General features: G+C 41.2%; 1 protein-coding gene across 2 annotated transcripts in view; it reads right to left on the bottom strand.

Moving 5' to 3' along the window:
• Positions 1–20,709, bottom strand: part of Vwa8 (von Willebrand factor A domain containing 8) — a 346,670-nt gene that overhangs the window by 129,277 nt on the left and 196,684 nt on the right. For both annotated transcript variants that reach the window (XM_036198655.1, XM_036198654.1), the window contains exons 22-26: positions 13,683–13,758; positions 12,012–12,147; positions 9,415–9,534; positions 5,353–5,558; positions 2,997–3,148 (exon numbers count right to left, since the gene is read on the bottom strand). In XM_036198655.1, coding sequence (XP_036054548.1) covers positions 2,997–3,148; positions 5,353–5,558; positions 9,415–9,534; positions 12,012–12,147; positions 13,683–13,758 — 690 coding nt within the window. The remainder of the gene's footprint in view (positions 1–2,996; positions 3,149–5,352; positions 5,559–9,414; positions 9,535–12,011; positions 12,148–13,682; positions 13,759–20,709) is intronic.

Here is a 20,709-nt window from a genome sequence, read left to right as displayed (position 1 = left end):
GATTTGAACTGAGGAAGGACAGACAAATTGTGGCCCAGTGTTATGCATGTAAAAATCTCCCTCTGCTCCAACACCTGCTGCATTTCTCTTTTGAGTTATATGAGGTGGTGGCTAAGTCTCATCTTCAGTATAGCTGTATCCACCTTTGCTCCCATCCAATCAGGATGATGGTTAATTACATAACAAGAGAATTAACAGGTTATAACAAGAGAGTTCATTCACAGAAAAAGCATATCAAAGTAATTGGACTATTTTTTTTATCCTTCTACCTTAGGAATGGGAATCCAATGCCTTCAAAAGTCTTCACACTACTATTGACAGTTCTTTAGTGGGTCAAAGGCTGTATTGGCCAAGCCTGGAATAGCTTTCATGTGAAAGCTTATACCAGAAAAATTTGAGGATGTGAATTTTTGAATATTTGTAACATACATACATATATACATACACATATATATGTATATATACATACACACAATGTGGAAATGAGGCCCAAGTATAAACATATTAATTTGCTTTACATATAACTTATTCATATAGTCTAAACATAAATTTATATATGTTTTAGCACATCTGTGTTTCACTTCAGGTATTCATTTTTCCACTTTGCTATCTTGTTCTTTTGAGACAGCATAGCCTTGGCTACCCTGCAACTCACTTTCTAGCCCAGGATGGCTTTAAGCAGAGATCCCCCTGCCTTTGCCTCCCCAGTGCTGGGATTAAAGGCATGTGCCACCACACCCAGCTGTGGCATCATTTTTGACACACAAAAGTTTCAGATTTTGGCTTTTCAGATTAGGATACCCAATGTATACTCCTTATAAAAAGTTTCAGTTTGCTTTTACAGACAAGGGACACATTAAGACTGTGCTGGAGTGCAAAGGATACTGGACAAACAGAGGGCTTAGTGATAAGCTCCATGAGGATAAGCACCTACTCCAGCCTTGACCAGGACAGTCTCAACACCACATCTGTTTTTACAGTTACTACCAACAACACTTCCTCTTCCATTCTCAAAAATGCTGATTTGGATAGCAAATTCTATTCTTACGTTTTTGAGAATAAAATGCTGTCATTTTACTAGCAGGATCCCATTCAGCCAAGAAACACCCCCAAATTCAAATGCCTGAAGTGAAACTCTATGGGGCTGGCAGTCTGGATGTATGACAGATTACTGAATCCCAAGCTGTTTTCTTGCTGACTTTACCACTTGCCTTCTCCAGTATGAGGCTGGTAACATGACAGGAAGAGTCCAGGGCACCCATGGGTTTCATGAAAGGACCAGAAAACAATAACACTACTGTTGAGCTGCGGAAGTCACTAGAATTTACTGATGAAGACCTGCTTTGAATGACTGTGCAAATTATATAGGACACAGTCACCTCTACCACAAGAAAAACTCACTTTCTTCCCATATCTGCTCGGCGCTTATTTTTAGCTCTCTGCAGTGGGTGGACAGCCAGCTGTGTCTAAGCCAATCTCAAGCACAAGTTTGACCCTCTGTTCTCCAGGCTCCACTCTGAGCAGTCACTTGCCCTGGCAAGTATGAACATACTGCACCAAGAGTTGTAGTTTAAAACTAAGGATGACAATGAGGAAGTCAAACCATTTCTGCCTTCCTTCCATAAGAAAACTGCCAACTGTTTTCTTATAATTGATATGCCTAACTGGTATGTATTTTAATCTTTAAAATTAAATACCAGACTAGGAGATTAGCTGCAATCCACAAGCCTGCTTTCCAGAGCTAGAATTCTAATTCCATAAACTTGTGAGCAGTGGTAAAACACCCTATCTCCAACTGAAAAGATGAGAGTTTGTAAGAGGGAACTGAAAAGCATTAGTGAGAGAAGCTTGCACATTAGAGACACGTTCTGAACTCTCTAATAGAGAAGATACATTATACCCAACATATTACCTTGTTCAGAATCCTTGTAAGGACTGCCAACCAACCACACTATATTAGTACTGGACAGACAACATAACCATTAGCTTCTGACTCCCACTCACTCTTCCTTAAAGAAAATTACTCATCGAAAATGCAAACCAGTACACCCAGAACATCTAACATAATACCATCTTGGTGCTTTTATCACAGAAGGGAAATATTTGTTTCTCTTTGGGAAAATTCTTAGTATGTTAGAAATTTGGCTTCTGTGTTTTTATAATAACTTCAAAGAATGAAGATTTGTACACTTAGGAAAATTTACAATGCCAGGGTAATCACTGATTTCAATTTAACCTCATTCTAAACAATGCCTCCCACAAGAGAATAAGGTCTAGTAATTTACCTTAAGAACTGTAATTGTTCCCCGTGAATTTATGATAACCTACGGTTTGTAGACAAAGATGGCATAAGATGTATTATCAATAAACTACCCATCAAAATATCATTTCCCAGTTAATAAACTCTGCCAACTCCCTCTGGTCAACAACATATTTGGCTTGGGCATACACAAGGTGTGCTGTCAGCCCATGTGCTAGGAATCTGATTGTTCTGTCTCCCTCATCTATAAAGCTAAAATAAGTTCTCTCAGATCTGCATCCGTCTGATAAGTTTGGAAGCCTATCTTAAAGAAAGCTAGCTGGTGACTGGAATCAGAGCATCTTGGTAAATGAACTTCTCTTTATGCAGTCTTTACATCTGGATACTCATTTGCACTGGATTATGAAGTAACAAGACCCACGGTCATTCAACAAAAGAACAGAGACTGATAAAGAAACAAATATTTCCCTTTATTTGAGTGGGTTACAGCTACTTGTGGGACATTCGGAATAACTGAAATCCTTAATTTACAGGACTATAAATGATGCTACTTAACTGAGAACCAGCCAGCAAATAGTAGCCATGCGAAGAGCACTACCCATGGAGGGTTTCCCACATCCACGCAGGGTTTCCCACCCAACTCAGTTTGTTGTGTCTACAGTAAACTAGGAACTATCAACATCTAAGAGTCAGATAACAATGCTCAAGATTATTTATCAACAGTAGGTTTCCTTACTCCTTTGCCAGATGCACATTGGTAGGCTTTGCTCCAATTGGGATCCCATATTTGTGCAAAGTGTTCATCAAAATTTCCCTCATGTCATTGTTGTAAGAATCAAAGTCAAATACATTCCGAACCACACTAGAGAGACCTTCGGTGGGATATTTCTGCACAGGAAAAAAAAAAACAAAACCACTTCATCATATATGAGATAAAGCATACAACACTATAAAGGTTATAAAACTGAGAGAACAATAATAGTACACTAATGAACTTCAGCAGAAATGCATTGGCTATGTTTGATAACGAGGTAGTAGGAATACACCCTTACATTTAGCAGTCACTGAGACAGCTTATCTTCCTTTTGAGATACACAGCAGAAGCAGTGGAGCTGCAGCTCTCCCTCTGTCAGGGCCCTGCTCAGACCTTCTGTTGGCATCTTATACCTGCCCACTGCTGCTCTATTCAAACTAGCCAAGACACGAAACAGACGAGATACCACTGACAGGTGAATGGATTAATATGTGGCATGTACACACATTGGGATTTTACGCAGCCATAAAGAATGAAAGTGTGTCACTCACGGGAAAATGCATGGAACTGGAGATCACGTGGCATGATACAAGCCAGAAGCAGAGAGAAAAGCATTCTGTGTTTTCTCTTCTGTGTGGGATCGGTATTGAACAAAGACACAGAGGACGTGAGAGGAGAAGAGGGACTATAAGTGGTGAGGAAGAGGTTTAAAGAGAGAGGAGGAGTTAACAACAGAGGATGATAAGGGAAAGACAGAATAGCACATTGTCTCTGACATGCACAATCAGCTTCAACTATATATACACACATATGGGAAGAGAGCAGAAGGGCACGATTTGGGCAGAAAGGAACCAGGATGAGGTGAGGAGGGATGACAGGGGAGAGCAGCAGGGGAAGGTCTTAATGGAGCAAGCTACCATGCCATATATGTGTGAAAATCTTACAATGAAACCATCATTCTGTACTCTAAAACAATTTTAAAAAAAAGGGAGCAACAGATGGGTCAATTTAAACCAGCGAAATGAAGTGTGGAATGTCAACACAGACATCTCTAGAAAACTCAGTCTGTGAATAGATGGAGAAAATGATAAAGGAGGAAGAGAGAGGAAGAAGAACCTAAACGCAGGAAATAGAGACTGGGTGGCTGCATGCTGCTCCCTGAACATGGAGGTAAAGAAAGCAAGAGCCACCACAGCTAGACATATGCTGGTAGTTCCTCTAATGACCGACTGCATTGTCCCTCGGTGCTGACATCCAAGCGGGTATGCTGGACTTAGCAAGGCCTTATAAGTAGAGTAAGCGGTTTTTTTCCTTCCCGTGTGTGTGTGTGTGTGTGTGTGTGTGTGTGTGTGTGTGTGTGTATACATACACACACACACACACACACACACACACACACACACACATATGTTTTTCAGACTTAAGGATAAAATACTGTATTTCTGTATGTGTATCTGTTGTAGAATTAAACCAAGTGAATGGACCTATTTGTCATTTTGCATAGTTATATTTTAATAGGGTAATCATTTAAAATACACTCTTAGCAGCTTTGCAATGAACGTTCCATTATTATTAATAGCTTTCCAGTTACTGTGCTGAGTAATAGCTTCTTTTCCACTGCAACTGAAGTTTTCTCCCTTGAAACCTCTCTCCCTGTTTTACCTCCCAGCAACCTATTTTTCTCAGTGAGGTTTTCTTGGAGGGTTAGAGGCTGGAGAGAATTCACAAGTCAAAGGCTGTGGCTATTAGGTGGGAGATCATTATTTGCTATAAAGAGTTTACATGATTTTGTTTTGTTTTCTTTACCAAGTAGACTATACATTGTGCATGACCAGAAGAATTTTATTCTCTTGCCCACTTATCCTAATTTGACAAATGTTCTTTTAGTATAACTATCAGTCAGTTCTTGCTCTGTTTTCTACCTTCATGTCATTTGTAATACTTTCTATCCAGATACCACATGCTAGTTGTAAAAAGCTAAACAACAAAAATATTTCCTTGCTGTTTAATTATACACACACACACACACACACACACACACACACACACACACATGTACCCATAAAAAATAAAAACAAAACAAAACAAAAAAACCAAAATCAAACCAAAAACAACCCATCAAATTTCTTAGCTGACTGGTAATGATTATGGTACAAAATTTTACTAAAGCCAATTCAAAGACTACAGTAGGAACAACCACTGATTACTTAGATTATGCACACTTCATATCAGGTTATCTGAATGACCTATCACAAAATGGAAATACCAGTTATAAACTGTACAGTCTGGAAGACACAATGGTTCCTTCTAGACACCTTTGCACAGACGTATACCATACCTGTAAGTGTTTGACAATGTTGACAACTTCTCTGGTAGAATAAGGATAGTTAATAATCCCTTGGTCAGCCAAGTTCCTCAGCTCTCCAAAGGCCGCTACAAGCTTCTGAAGGATGGGTTCAGGCACGTTTGGGCCATACTGTTTGAGCATCTCAAGCTCTGAATGCGGCTTGGGGTTATCAATGGCATGACAGCTAAAAATGTCGCCTACAGAAAGGAAGAAAGATCACATTCAGTGGACAGTTAATCCATTGCCATATGCACAACAATATGCAATGGCCGTTTAAAGAGCCAGTAGTTGCTCAGCAAATCACAGAAAGCCTGTCTAACGACAGGATTGTACAGAGAAGAAAGGAAACGCCTGTGGCTTATTCTGCATGAGTTTATTTCCATTAAAAATTTATGATAGCTGAATACATGTTTCCTGGAAGATATTAAACTACACAGGGGCAGACTCCCTTGTCCCCGCCAAAGCACCACTCAGTGGTAACAGTTTACCTTATTTTGACCTAGGAACCATGTGGATAAACAGCTATTTTTTTTGTTTTGTTTTGTTTTGTTTTTTTGGTTTTTTCGAGATAGGGTTTCAATCTGTAGCTTTGGAGGCTTTCCTGGAACTCTCTTTGTAGACCAGGCTGGCCTTGAACTCACAGAGATCCACCTGCCTCTGCCTCCCGAGTGCTGGGATTACAGGCGTGCATCACCACCGCCCGGCTGATAAACAGCTATTTTGTGTATGCAAATGTACGAGGGCTGTGTATATTTAAAAGTAACCAAACAGAGCATCACAGCTTCAAGCTTCATCTCACAGACTTTTTCAAATACAAACATTCAGGGCAACTCTTTTTTGTTTTTGGTTTTTTTTTCATTGAAAATGAAAGTTATCATGAATGTAAAAAGGCACTTGGTCCCTCTACCATGCAGGCATCAAATAATTACTAAACATCTTCCATACATCAAGTACAACCTGATAGATATCAAAGATTAAAAAAAAATTCCCCATCTTTGTGGGGCTTATATTCTGTTACAGGGAGGTATGTGAGTATGGTATATGACAGTAGAAATGGTCACGGGAGAGGGCAGTCACATGGGCCTCATTGAGAAGGTCAAGTCTTCGAATATGTAGCTATGTGGAAGAACATCCTAGGTGGTTAATACAGCTCAAGCAAAGACTCTAAAGCAGGTAGAAATGGCATACAGAAGAGGGAGGCAGGAAGTTGGAGAGAGGATGTGGGAAACATCACAAAGGGTATTGGAAATCACTGAACACAAGCTCAGCATCCGAGAGATGAGCTTATAAACTCAGAGTGAAATGGGCAGCCATGGGGATTTCTACCAGAGAAGTAGACTGCTGTCAAGAACAGACAGACTATACAGGGTGTAGGCCAGCGGTTATCAAACTTTCTAATGCTGCGACCCCTTAATACGGTTCCTCATGTTATAGTGAAATTATTTTCATTGCTACTTCATAACTGTAATTTTGCTATTGTTATGAATTGTAATGTAAATGTCTGTGTTTTCCATTGGTCTCAGGCGACCACTGTAAAGGGTCATTTGGCTCCCAAAGGGGTTGTGACCCACAGGTCAAGAATTGGTGGTGTTGGGTGACAAATGCCCATTCATGGGTCTGCAGCACTCCTGCTCATTTTGCTAGAAGAGGCTCTGACCAAACTGTCCCTCAAGGATGTTACAGAGCAACAGCTTTGGAAGGCAGTCTTTCTGGAACATGGTTAGGCACGCTTATTTCAGAATGTTACCTAAGCTCAGGGCCTTCTGCACAGTACCCCACTGCAGGTGCAGGATTATCTAGCTTCCTTCATGTTGTCCTGGAGGAACTGGGGCTTGAACAACCAGCACTATGCTAACTCACTGACTATTGATTTTGTTGTTTGGAGATAGGGCCTGATGGTCTGACATTAACCCAAGCTGACTGAGATCACTCCTATCCTCTGGTCATCACCCCCTAATATGGGTCAGCTTTCTTTTCTCTCTCTCTCTCTCTCTCTCTCTCTCTCTCTCTTATTTATTTATCACTACTTTCATCAAGAGACATAATCCCTCCTTTGCTTTTGACCCAGGGTATGGTGTTTCCTGACATGAAATTGTGGCAGGCTAATTGATTAGGTAAATAGGTAAAATCTTAGATCCTTTACAGATCATGACAACAGACAGGAGCAGAAGCAAGAAACCCATTAATTAACCATTATTATTATTGTTGTTGTTGTTGTTGTTGTTGTTGTTGTTGTTAAAAATAATCAAGATGAAAGAGGGTGGCAGCTCCAACTAAAATGGTGGCCAATGTTGGTGATGGCGAGACAATTTGGAATGTGTTTTTAAGAAATTCCACATAGTGTGGAACTATTAGATAAAGTTAAGGTTTTAATAATAGGCGAGTTGGAAATAAGTGTTCATCAGGGAACTGGGGAGTTTGGCTGCAGAGAAATTCATAGCAATAACAGTTATTTAAGCAATAATGTGAAATGACATGCTTTGATTTTACCAAGGGAATGAGTGAAGATAGACAAAAGAATGAAGGAATAAACAAAGAAACTGAGGAATGGTCATCAATTGGGAAGAAGCCCAGAGAAGCCCTCAGTAAGACATCCTTACTTGATGTCTGCTGAAGTAAGCATGGCAGAGTGACAGATTGGGACACCCGTCCTAAGCACCTCTGATGGTAAGACACAGCCAGGGAACCCATCGCTGGGTTTAGTCATGGACATGGCCCTGATGACTTAGTCAAGAATGGCTTCTGTTGGGTGGTTCGGGCAAAGACCTGATTAGAACTGACTTGAGAGGGGTGAAGAAATGGATGTCGGAACTGCAACTTCTAAACACAAACAACTGTTCAGACTTTCTAACAGTAGCTGACAAAAAAGTAGGTAGACAGAGAGAGACCCTGCCTCAAAAAAATAAAGTAAAAAAGACAACAACTAAGGTGCCAAGAGGCCAGGGATTTAGACCAAGGTTGTTCAGCAACCACTGTGGGGAGAGCAGGGAAGCAGGGGGAGGGAGTGGAGTGGGAAGTGGGGGAGGGGAGTGGGAAGTGGGGGAGGGGAGCAGAGCAGGAAAGCAGGGGGAGGGAGTGGAGTGGGGAGTGAGGGAGGGGAGTGGAGTGGGAAGTGGGGGAGGGGAGTGCAGTGGGAAGGGGAAGGAAGATGGAAAAGGGGAAGGCAGAGGATCGGAATAGGTGGCAAGGAAAAAAGGACGAACCAGGAATGAGTGACAAGTGGCACAGGGTGACGGCAGATGGACAGACAGACAGCATTGTTGTAGGCCTTAGAAAGAACGTGGAAAGGGGTCCCTGGGAGTGAGAATGGCTATGAAGAACCTGAACCTGAAAAGAACTTACACCTTTCTCTATGGAGAAAACTACAGCTTGCGTTAGAGTGTCCCCATGAGCACATCCATAAGAGCAGCAGTAACGCACGAGTCTAAACACTACATAAACAGTATAAGTGAGAATACAGTATACATCCTAAAATACATAGAGGAGACTACCACACTCATTCCCATGGCTTGTGGATTGTCTTCATCCTAGTTATTATACACATGTTGTGCTGACTATCCTTGTACTCAAATGGCTATTCAGATAAACTCCTGGGACAAATTCTTATGTGGAATTGCCAGATCAAGATCCTAACAGGAGCCTGGGCCTGCTTTGTACTGTGGATGAGATTCTAGAGAAGAGGAATTCTCCTGCATGGCTGCGGCTGCTGCTGCTGCTGTGCCCTCCAGGGTCTCCCTACTCAGTATGAAGCAGTCTCTGCACAGCTGGCCTCAGTCTTTTTAGAGGAGGTGATAGAAGCCGACACTAACAGCCATTCGTTATGGAGCATTAAAGAACTGCTTAAGTACTCTGAGTCAGACAGAAACGTGCAGTCCAGCTCAGAGCCTAGTTTCACCACTCCTTAGCTAAGTGACTGAAGAAAAATATCCCGTGAGAATCAAAAGCTTCCTGCCCCCAGATGGGTACGACGGAATCACAGCCCATGGTGAGTAATGGCAGCCACTACAGCACTGCTGTTGAAATTACTCTTATCATTATAGACATTATTTTTACCTAAAGTGCCAAAGAAGTCATTGCCCAAGAAAGGGAAGCCAGGCCTGTTGGCCAGAACTATCATCCTGAAGTCAGGATGAATCACGATAACGTCTTTTCTTCCATCCACATCGGCAGCATCTGAAAAATAAAACAGGTAGTTCATGAAACTGTTCAAAACAGCTTCAGGTGTTCCTGACTCAACTGTCATCTCCAAGGCTGTGGTAGGACATAAGATGAACATCAGTGAGGCTCTCCTTCAATCCGGGACACCAGGAAATCACACGAGTTTGAAAATATAATTATGTTCTACTTCTAAGCCATCTTCAAAATGACAGGAGAAGACACAGAGGGCCAGACACAGCCAGGGCCTGATCACAGCTTCTGTCTGTGCAGCCTCTTCTTCCTTCTGGTCACACCATCTTTGTATACTATAGTCCGCAGAGCAAAGGATCAGGCTGAGCTCTAACCCTTGAGAGTGTAAGGGGCCCTGTTAAGTACAGTACTCAGGCTAAGGGAAGTTCACATTTTCACTACACTGTGAAAGTCAAATGTTAGAATGCTGTTAATAGTGCTAAGTACATCCCAGAGCAGTGGCCTTGCAACAACATCTACCATGCCAACCTTTCTAATGGGGTCCTCTTTGTACATGTTCTTTAAACATTTAAGATTTTAATTACTGATTTATGGTACTGGCTATGTATTTTCAAGTCTTTTCATAAGACAAACTGAAATTAGCATCTTGCATGTATTTAGAAAACATAAATTGCCTTGCAGTTAAATATACTTGTACTGGCTAGGGTTTGTTTTGGTTTTTGGTCAACTTGACACAACGTAGAGTCAGTCACCTGGGAAGAGGGAACCTCAACTGAGAACATGTCTCCATAAGATCGTCTGTAGGCAAGTCTGTGAGGCATTTTCTAGGTTAATGATTGATGTGGGAGGGCCCAGCCCTCTGTGGGTAATGCCGCCCCTAGGCAGGGAGTCCTGGGGCATATAAAAAAGCAAACTGGGCAAGCTATGAGGAACAAGCCAGTAAGTGATTTCCCTCAATGATCTCTGCTTCAGTTCCTGCCTCAAAATTCCTGCTTTGAGTTCCTGTCCTGACTTCCTTCAGTGATGGAATGTAACCTGGGAGTTGTAAGCTCTAAGATTTATGCTAAAAATAACCTTTTTCTTCCCAAAGTTGCTTGTGATCATGCTGTTTTATCAGAGCAACAGAAATCCTAAATAAGACAATACTGATGAGATTTATTAATTTTCTGCCCACCCCCAGCAATAGCTACTAAAAGAACAGTATTTCTGTGTTTGGGGAAGCAGAGAATAATAACCTCTTCCTGAGTGTTTTACACACACACACACACACACACACACACACACACACACACACACACACACAAATTAAATAAACCATCCTATAACATGACTGCTAAAAGGTCTTATTAATAAAAACCCGGAGCCAGATACTGGGGTGAGAGCTGAAAGATCAGAGGAATAGAACAAGCCAGTCACAAGTTCTTACCACTAGGAAATCCTCAGCCCAAGAGAGCTACTTCCTGTATACTCATGCCTATATACCTTTCTGTGCCCTGCCATCTTACTTCCTGTCTCCACCTAGCTACATCACTTCCTCTTTCCACCCAGCTCTATCACTTCCTGTCTGTCTGTACAGACCTCCAGACCTGTACAGTTATCTAGTGCTGGGATTAAAGGCATGTGCCACCAAATCTGGCTCTGTTCCCAGTGTGGCCTTGAATCCATCCTTGAGATCTGGATGAATCTCTGCTTCCTGAATGCTAGGATTAAAGGTGAGTGCTACCACTGCCTGATCTATACATTTAATATAGTGGCTGGCTTTTTCCTTTGATCCCCAGGCAAGCTTTATATGTTTGAGCACAAATAAAGTATCATCATACCATCCACTGATTTTTAAAATTTTGCTTTAATGCATGGACTACATGTGTACTAGTAGAGGCCAGAAGTCAGCACTGGATTCCCTGGAACTGGAGTTACAGATGGTTGTGAGCCAACACGTGAGTGCAGGGAATGGAACCTGAGTTCTCTGGAAGAGCAGCAAGTATTAACTATTGAGCCATCTCTCCAGCCCATATTCAGTGACTCTTAATTGTACTGAGCCAATAATAAAAGTAAGTTGTAATATTGTGAGCTTCTCTTGCAGGCCAGAGTTTCTAAAATTTCAAGACAGCATTTTAATAATGGAATTACACACACATATTTGAAAAACAGGTATAAAGATTCAAGGTCGAAATTTTCAGGGTAAAAAAGTATGAAGAAGAGGGAAACTGGAGGCTGTGGGTGTAACTTAGTGATGGAGCATGTGTTCCACGACTGAAGCCTCAATTCTACTCTCAGCAACCAACAACACATAAAACCAAAACACCAAAACCACACCAAACAAACAAACAAACAAACAAACAAACAAACCCTAAAACCAGAAAGGTTAGATTTAGATGTTATCTTTAGAAATGAATGTCAGTACAATTTAATTTGCAATGAACTTAAGCTTATTGCTTGTTTATAAGAGAGAGCTAGAGATGTACACACCAGAGATGCAAAAATTACACATATTAAGGAAAATGTTGCTCTTTCCTACTTACGTGCAACAATACGTCTTCCATCTGCTAAAATCATTTCTCCATTTTCTACAAGAGTTTTTAAAATGCAGGTGACATTAGTCGGTGCTTTGTCTGCCTCATCCACTACTAGGATATGACCCAACTTCACCGCTTTAACCTTGAAGATGGAAAATGTATCATTAGGAACAAAGACCCAAAGTAACCATTCTTAAAAGCTCATCGCTCACCGCTTTGATTTGGCCACAGCCGGCTGTAAGTTACAGGCATGGACAGCACCACACAGTCAGCAACAGCAGCATCACAGGGCACCAAAACACAACAGCATGCTTTGCACTTTTCTCCAGTTAGAACCATTCCCGACAACACTTCACCCCCCAGAAGGGGGGGGACTGAAAGAGCCATGGAGGGTGGGAGGAGTTTGATGGCACAGTCACTGTACAGTTTGGAATGTACAGTTTGATCAGAGGAGATGGGTGCTCAGGACAAAGGAAATCGATGGTCATCTGCATTCGGGGTAGAGTGAACATACTGTCTCTAGGACAGGCAATGTAAGAAAAGGCACAGCAAGGTAGATTGGGTTTCTACTGCTAAGGAATGGGTTGCCAGACCAGAAAATAGGCACTTCACTTCACCAAGTAATGGGGCAGAACTACACATGTTTGAATTCTGACCTGATGAAAATGGAGCATTGAGCTCCACTTCAGGGTACTGAACTTGGCAGAAAACACTGAATCGACATCGTTTGGAAAGTGACTGAAGTGGGCACAGAGAAATGCAGGTAGAATATTGGAGCGACCTTGTGGAGAGGCATCACCTACAGACTGGATAGGAAGGCAAGGCGAGTGTGCCAGGTCTTGGGTAATCATGTGGAGGGGGACATGAGGAGAACGATGAATCTGTAGACCCCACCTACCCTTGCCAGGCTCTCCTCATGCTTTCAAGGAGGCGGGCAGGAGATACTCTATACATTTCAACATAATCTAAAATTTCTTTCTAAAAGAGATACTAATTAATAACCCACAACCTAGTGGACCATATCAAATTATTAATACTGCACAGTATTAACTAATGATTTTAAGGAAACAAATTGATAAAAGATGTTTCCTTTTATCATAATATTTCATACTGTACTTTCAAAGTCTTTATAAGGATTTCTTTTTTTAAATTAGGGTAAAAATAAGCTAAATTTAAAGAAGAAAAGATGTAGCTGCTCCTACTCCTAACACATCTCTGTTCAGAGAAGAGCTAGGCACAGATCCTGAATTTCCCCAGCCTTGGGGCCTGGCCCACAGCAGCTCCATGGCAGCTGCCTACAGAGCAGCTCTGTGGCCAGGCTTAGATTTGAGTCTTGAGTGGGAGTTAGAGCCTCTCAACTTCCCAAAACACTGAGTTGATGTTTTGTTAGTTTAGAACAACAACAGACTTTCTAAAAGCCTCAGAAAATAAGTAGAGGATCCCTGTCAATTCCTGACTCTCACTGAGGAGAGACGTGCAGGAAGAAAACATATCATTTTCCCAAGAATTTCATTTCAATAGAGCAGCATATCTAAAATGATACAGGTATGCACTCCAATCAGACAGACACTAAAATGATAAACGCATGTGCTCAATTCAGATAACTGAGCCATCCGTGGGCTGAGGTACAGGTACAATCAAAACACTTTAGACCATGTGTATCACCGACTTACTGACCAGAGGTGAGTCTTCATACACAATTAGTCCATCTTTAACTGAGGGCTGAAGGGTCAGAGTCTGCACCGTGGTGTCTCTACAGTCAAACCAAACATTTCATAGTTAGGCTGGAAATGAACCAATGTTTGTGCATGAATAAATAATGAGCAAATCTTTAAATTTTTTTCAACATCCTGCTTTTCCCAAGAAAAACCAAAGCAACAAGGAAAAGTTCAGCCAGCGACAGTCTTCTGTTGACAGCCCAAATCCTAAGGGTTAGAAATGAACACAGTCGCCAAGTCTGTGTCCCTCTCCTTCAGCAATCTTATTTGTAGTGATTTCACTACAAAATTATCTCCTGAGGATGAAGAGACTACTTAAAAATATGTTTATGTTGCGACATATTACAAAGAATACTTATGATATTTAAAAATCGATGGCCAGATTGCCACCCTGGCCAATTAACCTCTGAATACCACATCCTACCCGATCTGCCAGCAGGGGCAAAGGCCAGACTATCATGCTCCTTGAAGAACACAATTACGTCATAGGCTGTTGAAGATCTGGAGATAAAATCCAAGGCTTTGTGCCATGTTATTTCAAAGATATTCTTTTACTATTTGTCTGGCCTTCCTTCCAGTGGGTTCTCAAAAATGTTAACATTGAGTTATCTATGCGCCTAGCCCCTCTTCTGATGAGCCGGGAAGTTCCTATCACCTGTGTGCAGTATTGCAGGCATTAGACAGGTAAGTCCTCACATTTTCATGGCAGGCAATTTTATGTCTTTACTTTCTACACACACTGCATCTTAAAAATGAAAAGTGCTATGGCCAATCTGACCATGCGACACAATGAAATCACACAGAATAAAATGTGACCATTATCTCTAAGAGTCCAAAGTTATCTTCCAAAGGACCCTGCTACTTATTCCAAGTAAGCAACAAAGCTCCAGCTGTAATGTCTTGAACATATATGTGTAAGACACTGCCTGTATTGTGAACTTCAGACCTTGATTCTGTAATACACTTGTGAAACTTAAACTCAGATGACAAACTTTACTACTAACTTGAAAATTTGCAATGTGCATCTTGGGGGTAAGGAATGGTCCTGATGATCTTTCAGTCAGTCTTACAAGGGACAGTGACATCATTAAGGTACACTTGGGATGGACTAGTCACAGCACTCAGAGTTGATGGTTTAAGTCCATTTTTTATTCCAGATGAGCAGAATCTAGACTTTCTATATTTGTGGGTAACTTCTCTATGATAGTCTTCCTGTATCAGGGCTGGAACAGATACATGGACAATATAATCATAAATCTTTACAATTCCTAGTCTTTGTTTCAATTACACCTTGTCAGAAAGGGTTCTCTAAGTGACAGTGACAGGTTTCTTGAGTTAACCTGACCCTCTTGCGAGCTCCCATGGTCATGGTCTTGTGGGATCATGGTTTGTCCCCAGAGTTCACTGCCTCCTCCATGTCACACAGAATAGATTCCAAAGAATCTATTAAAAATCAAATTAAAATGCACTATGAAATGTAAAAACAAAAACAAAAACAAAAAAACAGTGAAAATACATCATTCTGGCAATTTATGGGTGCTTTTCAACGTTTTTTTTGTGAGACATTCCAGTATGTTGTTATACATCAACTTCCTGTACTCACAGGGCTTATACATTCACTGTCAGTCACACACTATACTGTCTTTTGATGACAAATTAGTTTCCAGTTTTGACTAAATTAAGAACAAAGTTTCATCAGCTGACTTAAATTCACTGTTAATATTCTAACACTAGAAGAGAGGGTGGGTGGGAAAGGAAAAATACTTGTCCACACAGGTTTTTATAGCAGCATAATGCATTTCTCACCTCTTCTCTCACAGATTTTAAGGACAACAACTTCTTGACACCTTCCAGTACCAAAAAAGAACAAGAGACCCCTGCATCACTGTCAGTGGGAAGGAGAGTCAGTTACTGAACGAACACAGTGTTTCACAGCACCTTAGATCAGTCTATTTAAGATGAATTCTAATTTAAGAAAGGCAAATGCAGCTGCTCTATAATGCTTGAAATTTGATAGTACACAATTTGTCAAATTGCATTTCATTAGAGGCCCGGTGCTAGCGGTAAGAACATGTGGGGGTTTGTTGTTGTTTTAGAAAATAAGCACAAATCAGACAATCTCCAAAGAGAACTACAATGAGGATACAAACAAATGCGAAACCTGACTTTCAGTGGAATTGGCTAGGAAGGAGGAAATTATAGGACAAAGCCAGTGTTTGCTCTGTGGGCCCTGCTGACACCTTCATCTGAACAAAGGGGAAGTAAAGGCTAGTAAAATACGTAAAATAGGGTAAGCATGGAACTCTGGCTGGCGTGTATTTAGTCCAGTTACATGGCGCGCGCGCGCGCACACACACACACACACACACACACACACACACACACACACACACACTGCACTCTACTTCTCCATGGTACCTAATATAGTAAGAGAAGAGCTGGATTTCTATGACATCTCATAATAAACTTTTAAGTAAATAAGAGTAAAATGTCAGTAAATAACAAGACACTTACTGCGGCTGCACACAGCACATGAAACAGAATCCTAATGATCACACAGTAATTTTTTTCATTATATTACATTTAAATCATTGCCCCTCATTTAAGAGTGTCTTGGGTCAAACATATTAATTGTACACATACAAAACAATGATCTGAAGAGAATACAGCAATTTCAAAACCGTTTTGACTTGTTCCTTTCAAAAACAGCTTTGAAATATAAGCTAATAAAACCTTAGAGTCAACAATTTCACCACCAACAGGGAGAAGAAAAGCTAAGCCTCATCTCAGCCACGGTTTCTTTAGCCCAACTTTTAATAGGGTTGGCTTTCCCGTTACCGGTAATGCTTGAGTTAATGAATGTTCGGCTAACGGTTGGTGTTTGTGCTATTACCAATTGTTCCTAGTTACAAAGTACACTTTTCTGTCAAAGTGTGTCAGTAAGTGGGTGGCACAAAGAAACAGTCTGCTAAACAAGTGTTCTTTAACTGTAATTTAAATCCTTTTTTGAAGTCAAACTTGTCAATATGTAGTAGTTAACAAAAATGACTCCAGATCCAATAAAAATAATTAAGTTATAAACAGACCAGGTCTCCGTTAAAATGAGGAAATAAAACTGGGCAGGGGTTACTTCTGATGGGGGTGTTGTGGGGAACTAGCCTCTGAGGGAGGGCTGGTTTCTATGGAGAACAAATGCAATTTCCTCTGAAATGCTGTTTGAAAGGGTACCTGAAGCTGTCTTCTAATTCACCAAGGAGCAAAAAAATATTAAAATCAAGATATTAATTTTCAGGGTATTTTAATGAGCTGCATTTTCACAGATTTAGGTCAGTTTTTCTTAGAAAGCTACGGTCAAACCTAAGGGTGGAAGAAAAAGAGAGAACACAGGAGCTTCAAAAGCTGACCCTCCTTCAGCACCGGAAATCAGTGCACAGGACACTCGGAACGTGAGAACAGGAGAACAGAAAGAGACCGCTCAGGGGAGACAACGAACACTGAGTTCCTCAGTATTTGGAAGTAGAACTGACTGATAGTTTTTATCAATAAGATATAAATACTACTACTGAATGAGATTTTCTTTTTCTGTTTTTTGAGACATGGTCTCAGTATGCAGTCTTTGCTGGTCTAGAAACCCCAAACTGTAAGAGCTCCACCTGCTACTGCCTCGGAGTGCTGGGATTAAAGGTGGGCCAAAATGCCTGGCTGAGTCTAGACAGTTTTCCAGTGAAGACTTTTGACATCATCAAGAGGGTAATTTTTGTATTAAGTTTGTTCACTGACATTTCATACATACATACTGCATTCTGTTTCCCTTCATCCCTCATCCTCCTCTATCGTTAACCCCCTTCCTATGAGTCCCTTTCCCAAATGCTGATTTCCCAAATGCTCACTGATTTTGACCAGGTCATCTGTGCGGTGACAGGTTTGGAACACCCACTGGAGCCTGGTGGGATACACCAGTGGATACACAACTGAAGACAATGATTTTCCTTTCACCCAAATCCTCCAGTAGCTCAAAGTTTATCAGGGAGGGATAGCGCCCCATGAGTCCCTCCCTGATCCATGCCTGGCTGTTGACAGGCCCAATCTTGTATAAGCCTGCCTTATACAAGTAGTAAAACAAGAGGGGAGTAATAATTATTAATGAAACAGGGAGCTACTTATATGGAGACAATGTTAATAAATTTAAGGATTAACCATTTACAGATACCCTGCCCTTCCACTGGATAGTAGAAGCACATGGCCTATCCTGTGATATGTAAATTTTCCTTGCTATGTTGGGAAAGAAATTTCATTGGGCTTTCAAATAGATACAGTCCTTGTTAAAAGCAATGTTGCCAACCAATACAAAATAAAGACCAAAAAACAAGACTATGATTAATGCAATGCAAAATTTAAAAATAGCATTGGACTACATCTAAAAACATCTGGCTTGGTCAGTCATCAAGACCCCCCCCAAAGCCCAAGGCAGCTCATATCTACAGAAAATTAATATAGATCATGAGAAAATACAATAGAAAAAAGGATGAAATTTGAGAGGAAAACAAAGGAATGGGGGGTAGGGATAGGAACTACCACAGTGCTTGAGACTTCTCAACGCTTAGAAAGGAAAGTCCTTTAGAAAATAAAAAGAATTTTTATTCCTGTAGACGCTGAAAAGACTCCTGCCCATAAAACAGTCCCTTAGAGGATACATAGTTCCCTAGTGTCATTCACTCCTTACTGACAGTCTAGATGCAAAGAAGTCCTAACAAACCAGGACGGGAGGAAAACTGGTAACAAAGAAGTTACCAGGATGTATGGAACACTCTGCACTTCTTGGGCAGCTCGTTGCTGGAGACAGCAGGAAGAACGTGAACGTAACAGACCCCCGGCGGGAGGCAAACCCTTCAAGCTGGCCCTGTTTATCACTACCACGTCTTCTTGTCCTTCTGGGTTCTCACTACTGAAAAGAAACCCTTCCACTAGCTGAACCATGATGAGCATTTCCACAAACTCAGAAGAGTCTGCAAGTTTCAGTCTTTAGAAATAAAAACTCTGCTCAAATGGTGCATAGATAATTGGGTCTTTTACTCTGAAAACCAGCTTTCTTGGTTGAGAAATTTTAAAAACTCAAAATGATGTTACTTTTTGCTCTTTGGCAGGCACTTTGGTTTCTCTTTTTCAGACAAAAATGAAAGACAGTGTACAGTTTCTTTCTAGTCTTGTAGAAAGGATCAGAAGGATTGGGTAAGAACAAAAATGAAAAGTTGTGCACAGAGGCAACCAGGGGGTTAAGGCTGATGAATGCTTTGTTCCCGGGATACATCTATCAGAAAATGGATTGGTAAATACTAATTTACATGTTTAAGAGGAAAAATGAGCAAATTTTCATGTCACGATATTCGGTAGTCTTTCAAGGAATATTTACTGCATTTACAGTAACAGCTGTGGCTTCATTGGAGAAATATTCTAACAGGCAGCAGGCTGGGGAGATGACTCATTTGGTAAGCGCCTGCCATGCAAGTGTGAGGACCTCGTCAATTCACTCCCACTGAACCCTCATAAGAAGTTGGTGTGCCTCTTTTCTTCCTTGGCTGCTCAAGGGCTGCCATCATGCATGACACAGAAACTTCATTACTAATGTCAGCTTCAGAGGAACCAAATGGTCATTGATGTCCCTCACTCTGGAAAGGCAACGATTCCGAAGACAGAGGTCCGAGAAAAGCTGGCCAGGATGCATAAAGATGACCACAACTAGACGTCATCTTCGTCTGTGATTTCAGAACCCATTTTGGTGGTGGCAAGATAAACGGTTTCAGCATGGTCTATGATTCTTTGGAAAGAAGAATGACCCTAAACAGAGATTTGCAAGACATGGCCTTTAAGGAGAAAAACAAGACCTCTAGCAAACAGCAAAAGGAACTTGACAACAGGAAGAGGTCAGGGACTGTCAAGGTCAACACTGGTGCTGGCACAAAAGTGAGCTAGGGACTGGGTAAGAGCAGGAGAGTCTGCAGTGACTTGATCTGCTGTGAGGGTGCACATTTCTAAGGAGCAGGCAAATCAATCATAAAAATCCCCCAAACAAAACAAGATGGTGGGTAAGGGGGCATATGCCCAGCACTGGAGAAGGAGAGACAGGAGAAACCCTGGCACTTGTCAGCCAACTAGACCATCTGATTGACAAGTCCTTGGCCAGTGAAAGAGCCTCCCTCAAAAAGCAAGGGGGATGATGCCTTAGGAATGACACCCAAAGTTGACTCACCTCCACACTCATGTACTTGTGTGCATGTGTGCACAGACAGTACACATAAGACAGAAAAACCCCTTCCTTTGATAAATGTACATTTGAATACTTTTAAAGGAACTGATGTAATAATACACCCCAAGTGTGGTATGAACTAGATCTAACATGAAGTAAAATATTAAAAGATTTTTGTCATGAGCCAGTCAAAGAAATAAGAGTTTATAAAGTAATGTTGAGCACCAGGGCGAATTTTTGTTCAAGTTTTGCTGCACTTTGCCTACTAGACTAGGCATGCTCTCCAGGGAGCTGGTTGGGGAGGTCTCTTTTGGTCAGTAACCTCAAGTGCACATTTTATTTAGTATATATTACCTAAAACTAACTATGTAAGTTGTGTTCCATGTATCTATTATTTGATATACTATATAACCCACCAATTACTTATTATCCTAATTCCTGGGGGCTTATGAACTGTAAAAATTTCCCATTGATCTGGTTTTCCATTTGCCAGTCTCAAGTGACCAGGCTAAAACCACTCAGGGCAGAAGACGGTGTGCAAACAAGTGTGCATCGCTTGAGCTTCCCAGTCTCTCTGTCGTTGCATGGTAGATGCTCTCAAAGGGAGACATTGCTTTTAGTGGCAAAAACCAGAGTCTACTCCAGCTCCACTGTTCTTGGGGCATTTCACTGCAGAGGGAAAAGTACAGATGCCCCTAGGGGACCACAGGGCAAAGCAGCAAACACTCTCTGGCCACATTTG

Source organism: Onychomys torridus, chromosome 9 (assembly GCF_903995425.1).
Source record: "Onychomys torridus chromosome 9, mOncTor1.1, whole genome shotgun sequence".
In the NCBI taxonomy this organism is placed as follows: Eukaryota; Metazoa; Chordata; class Mammalia; order Rodentia; family Cricetidae; genus Onychomys; species Onychomys torridus.
This window is presented reverse-complemented; position numbering and strand designations above follow the sequence as displayed.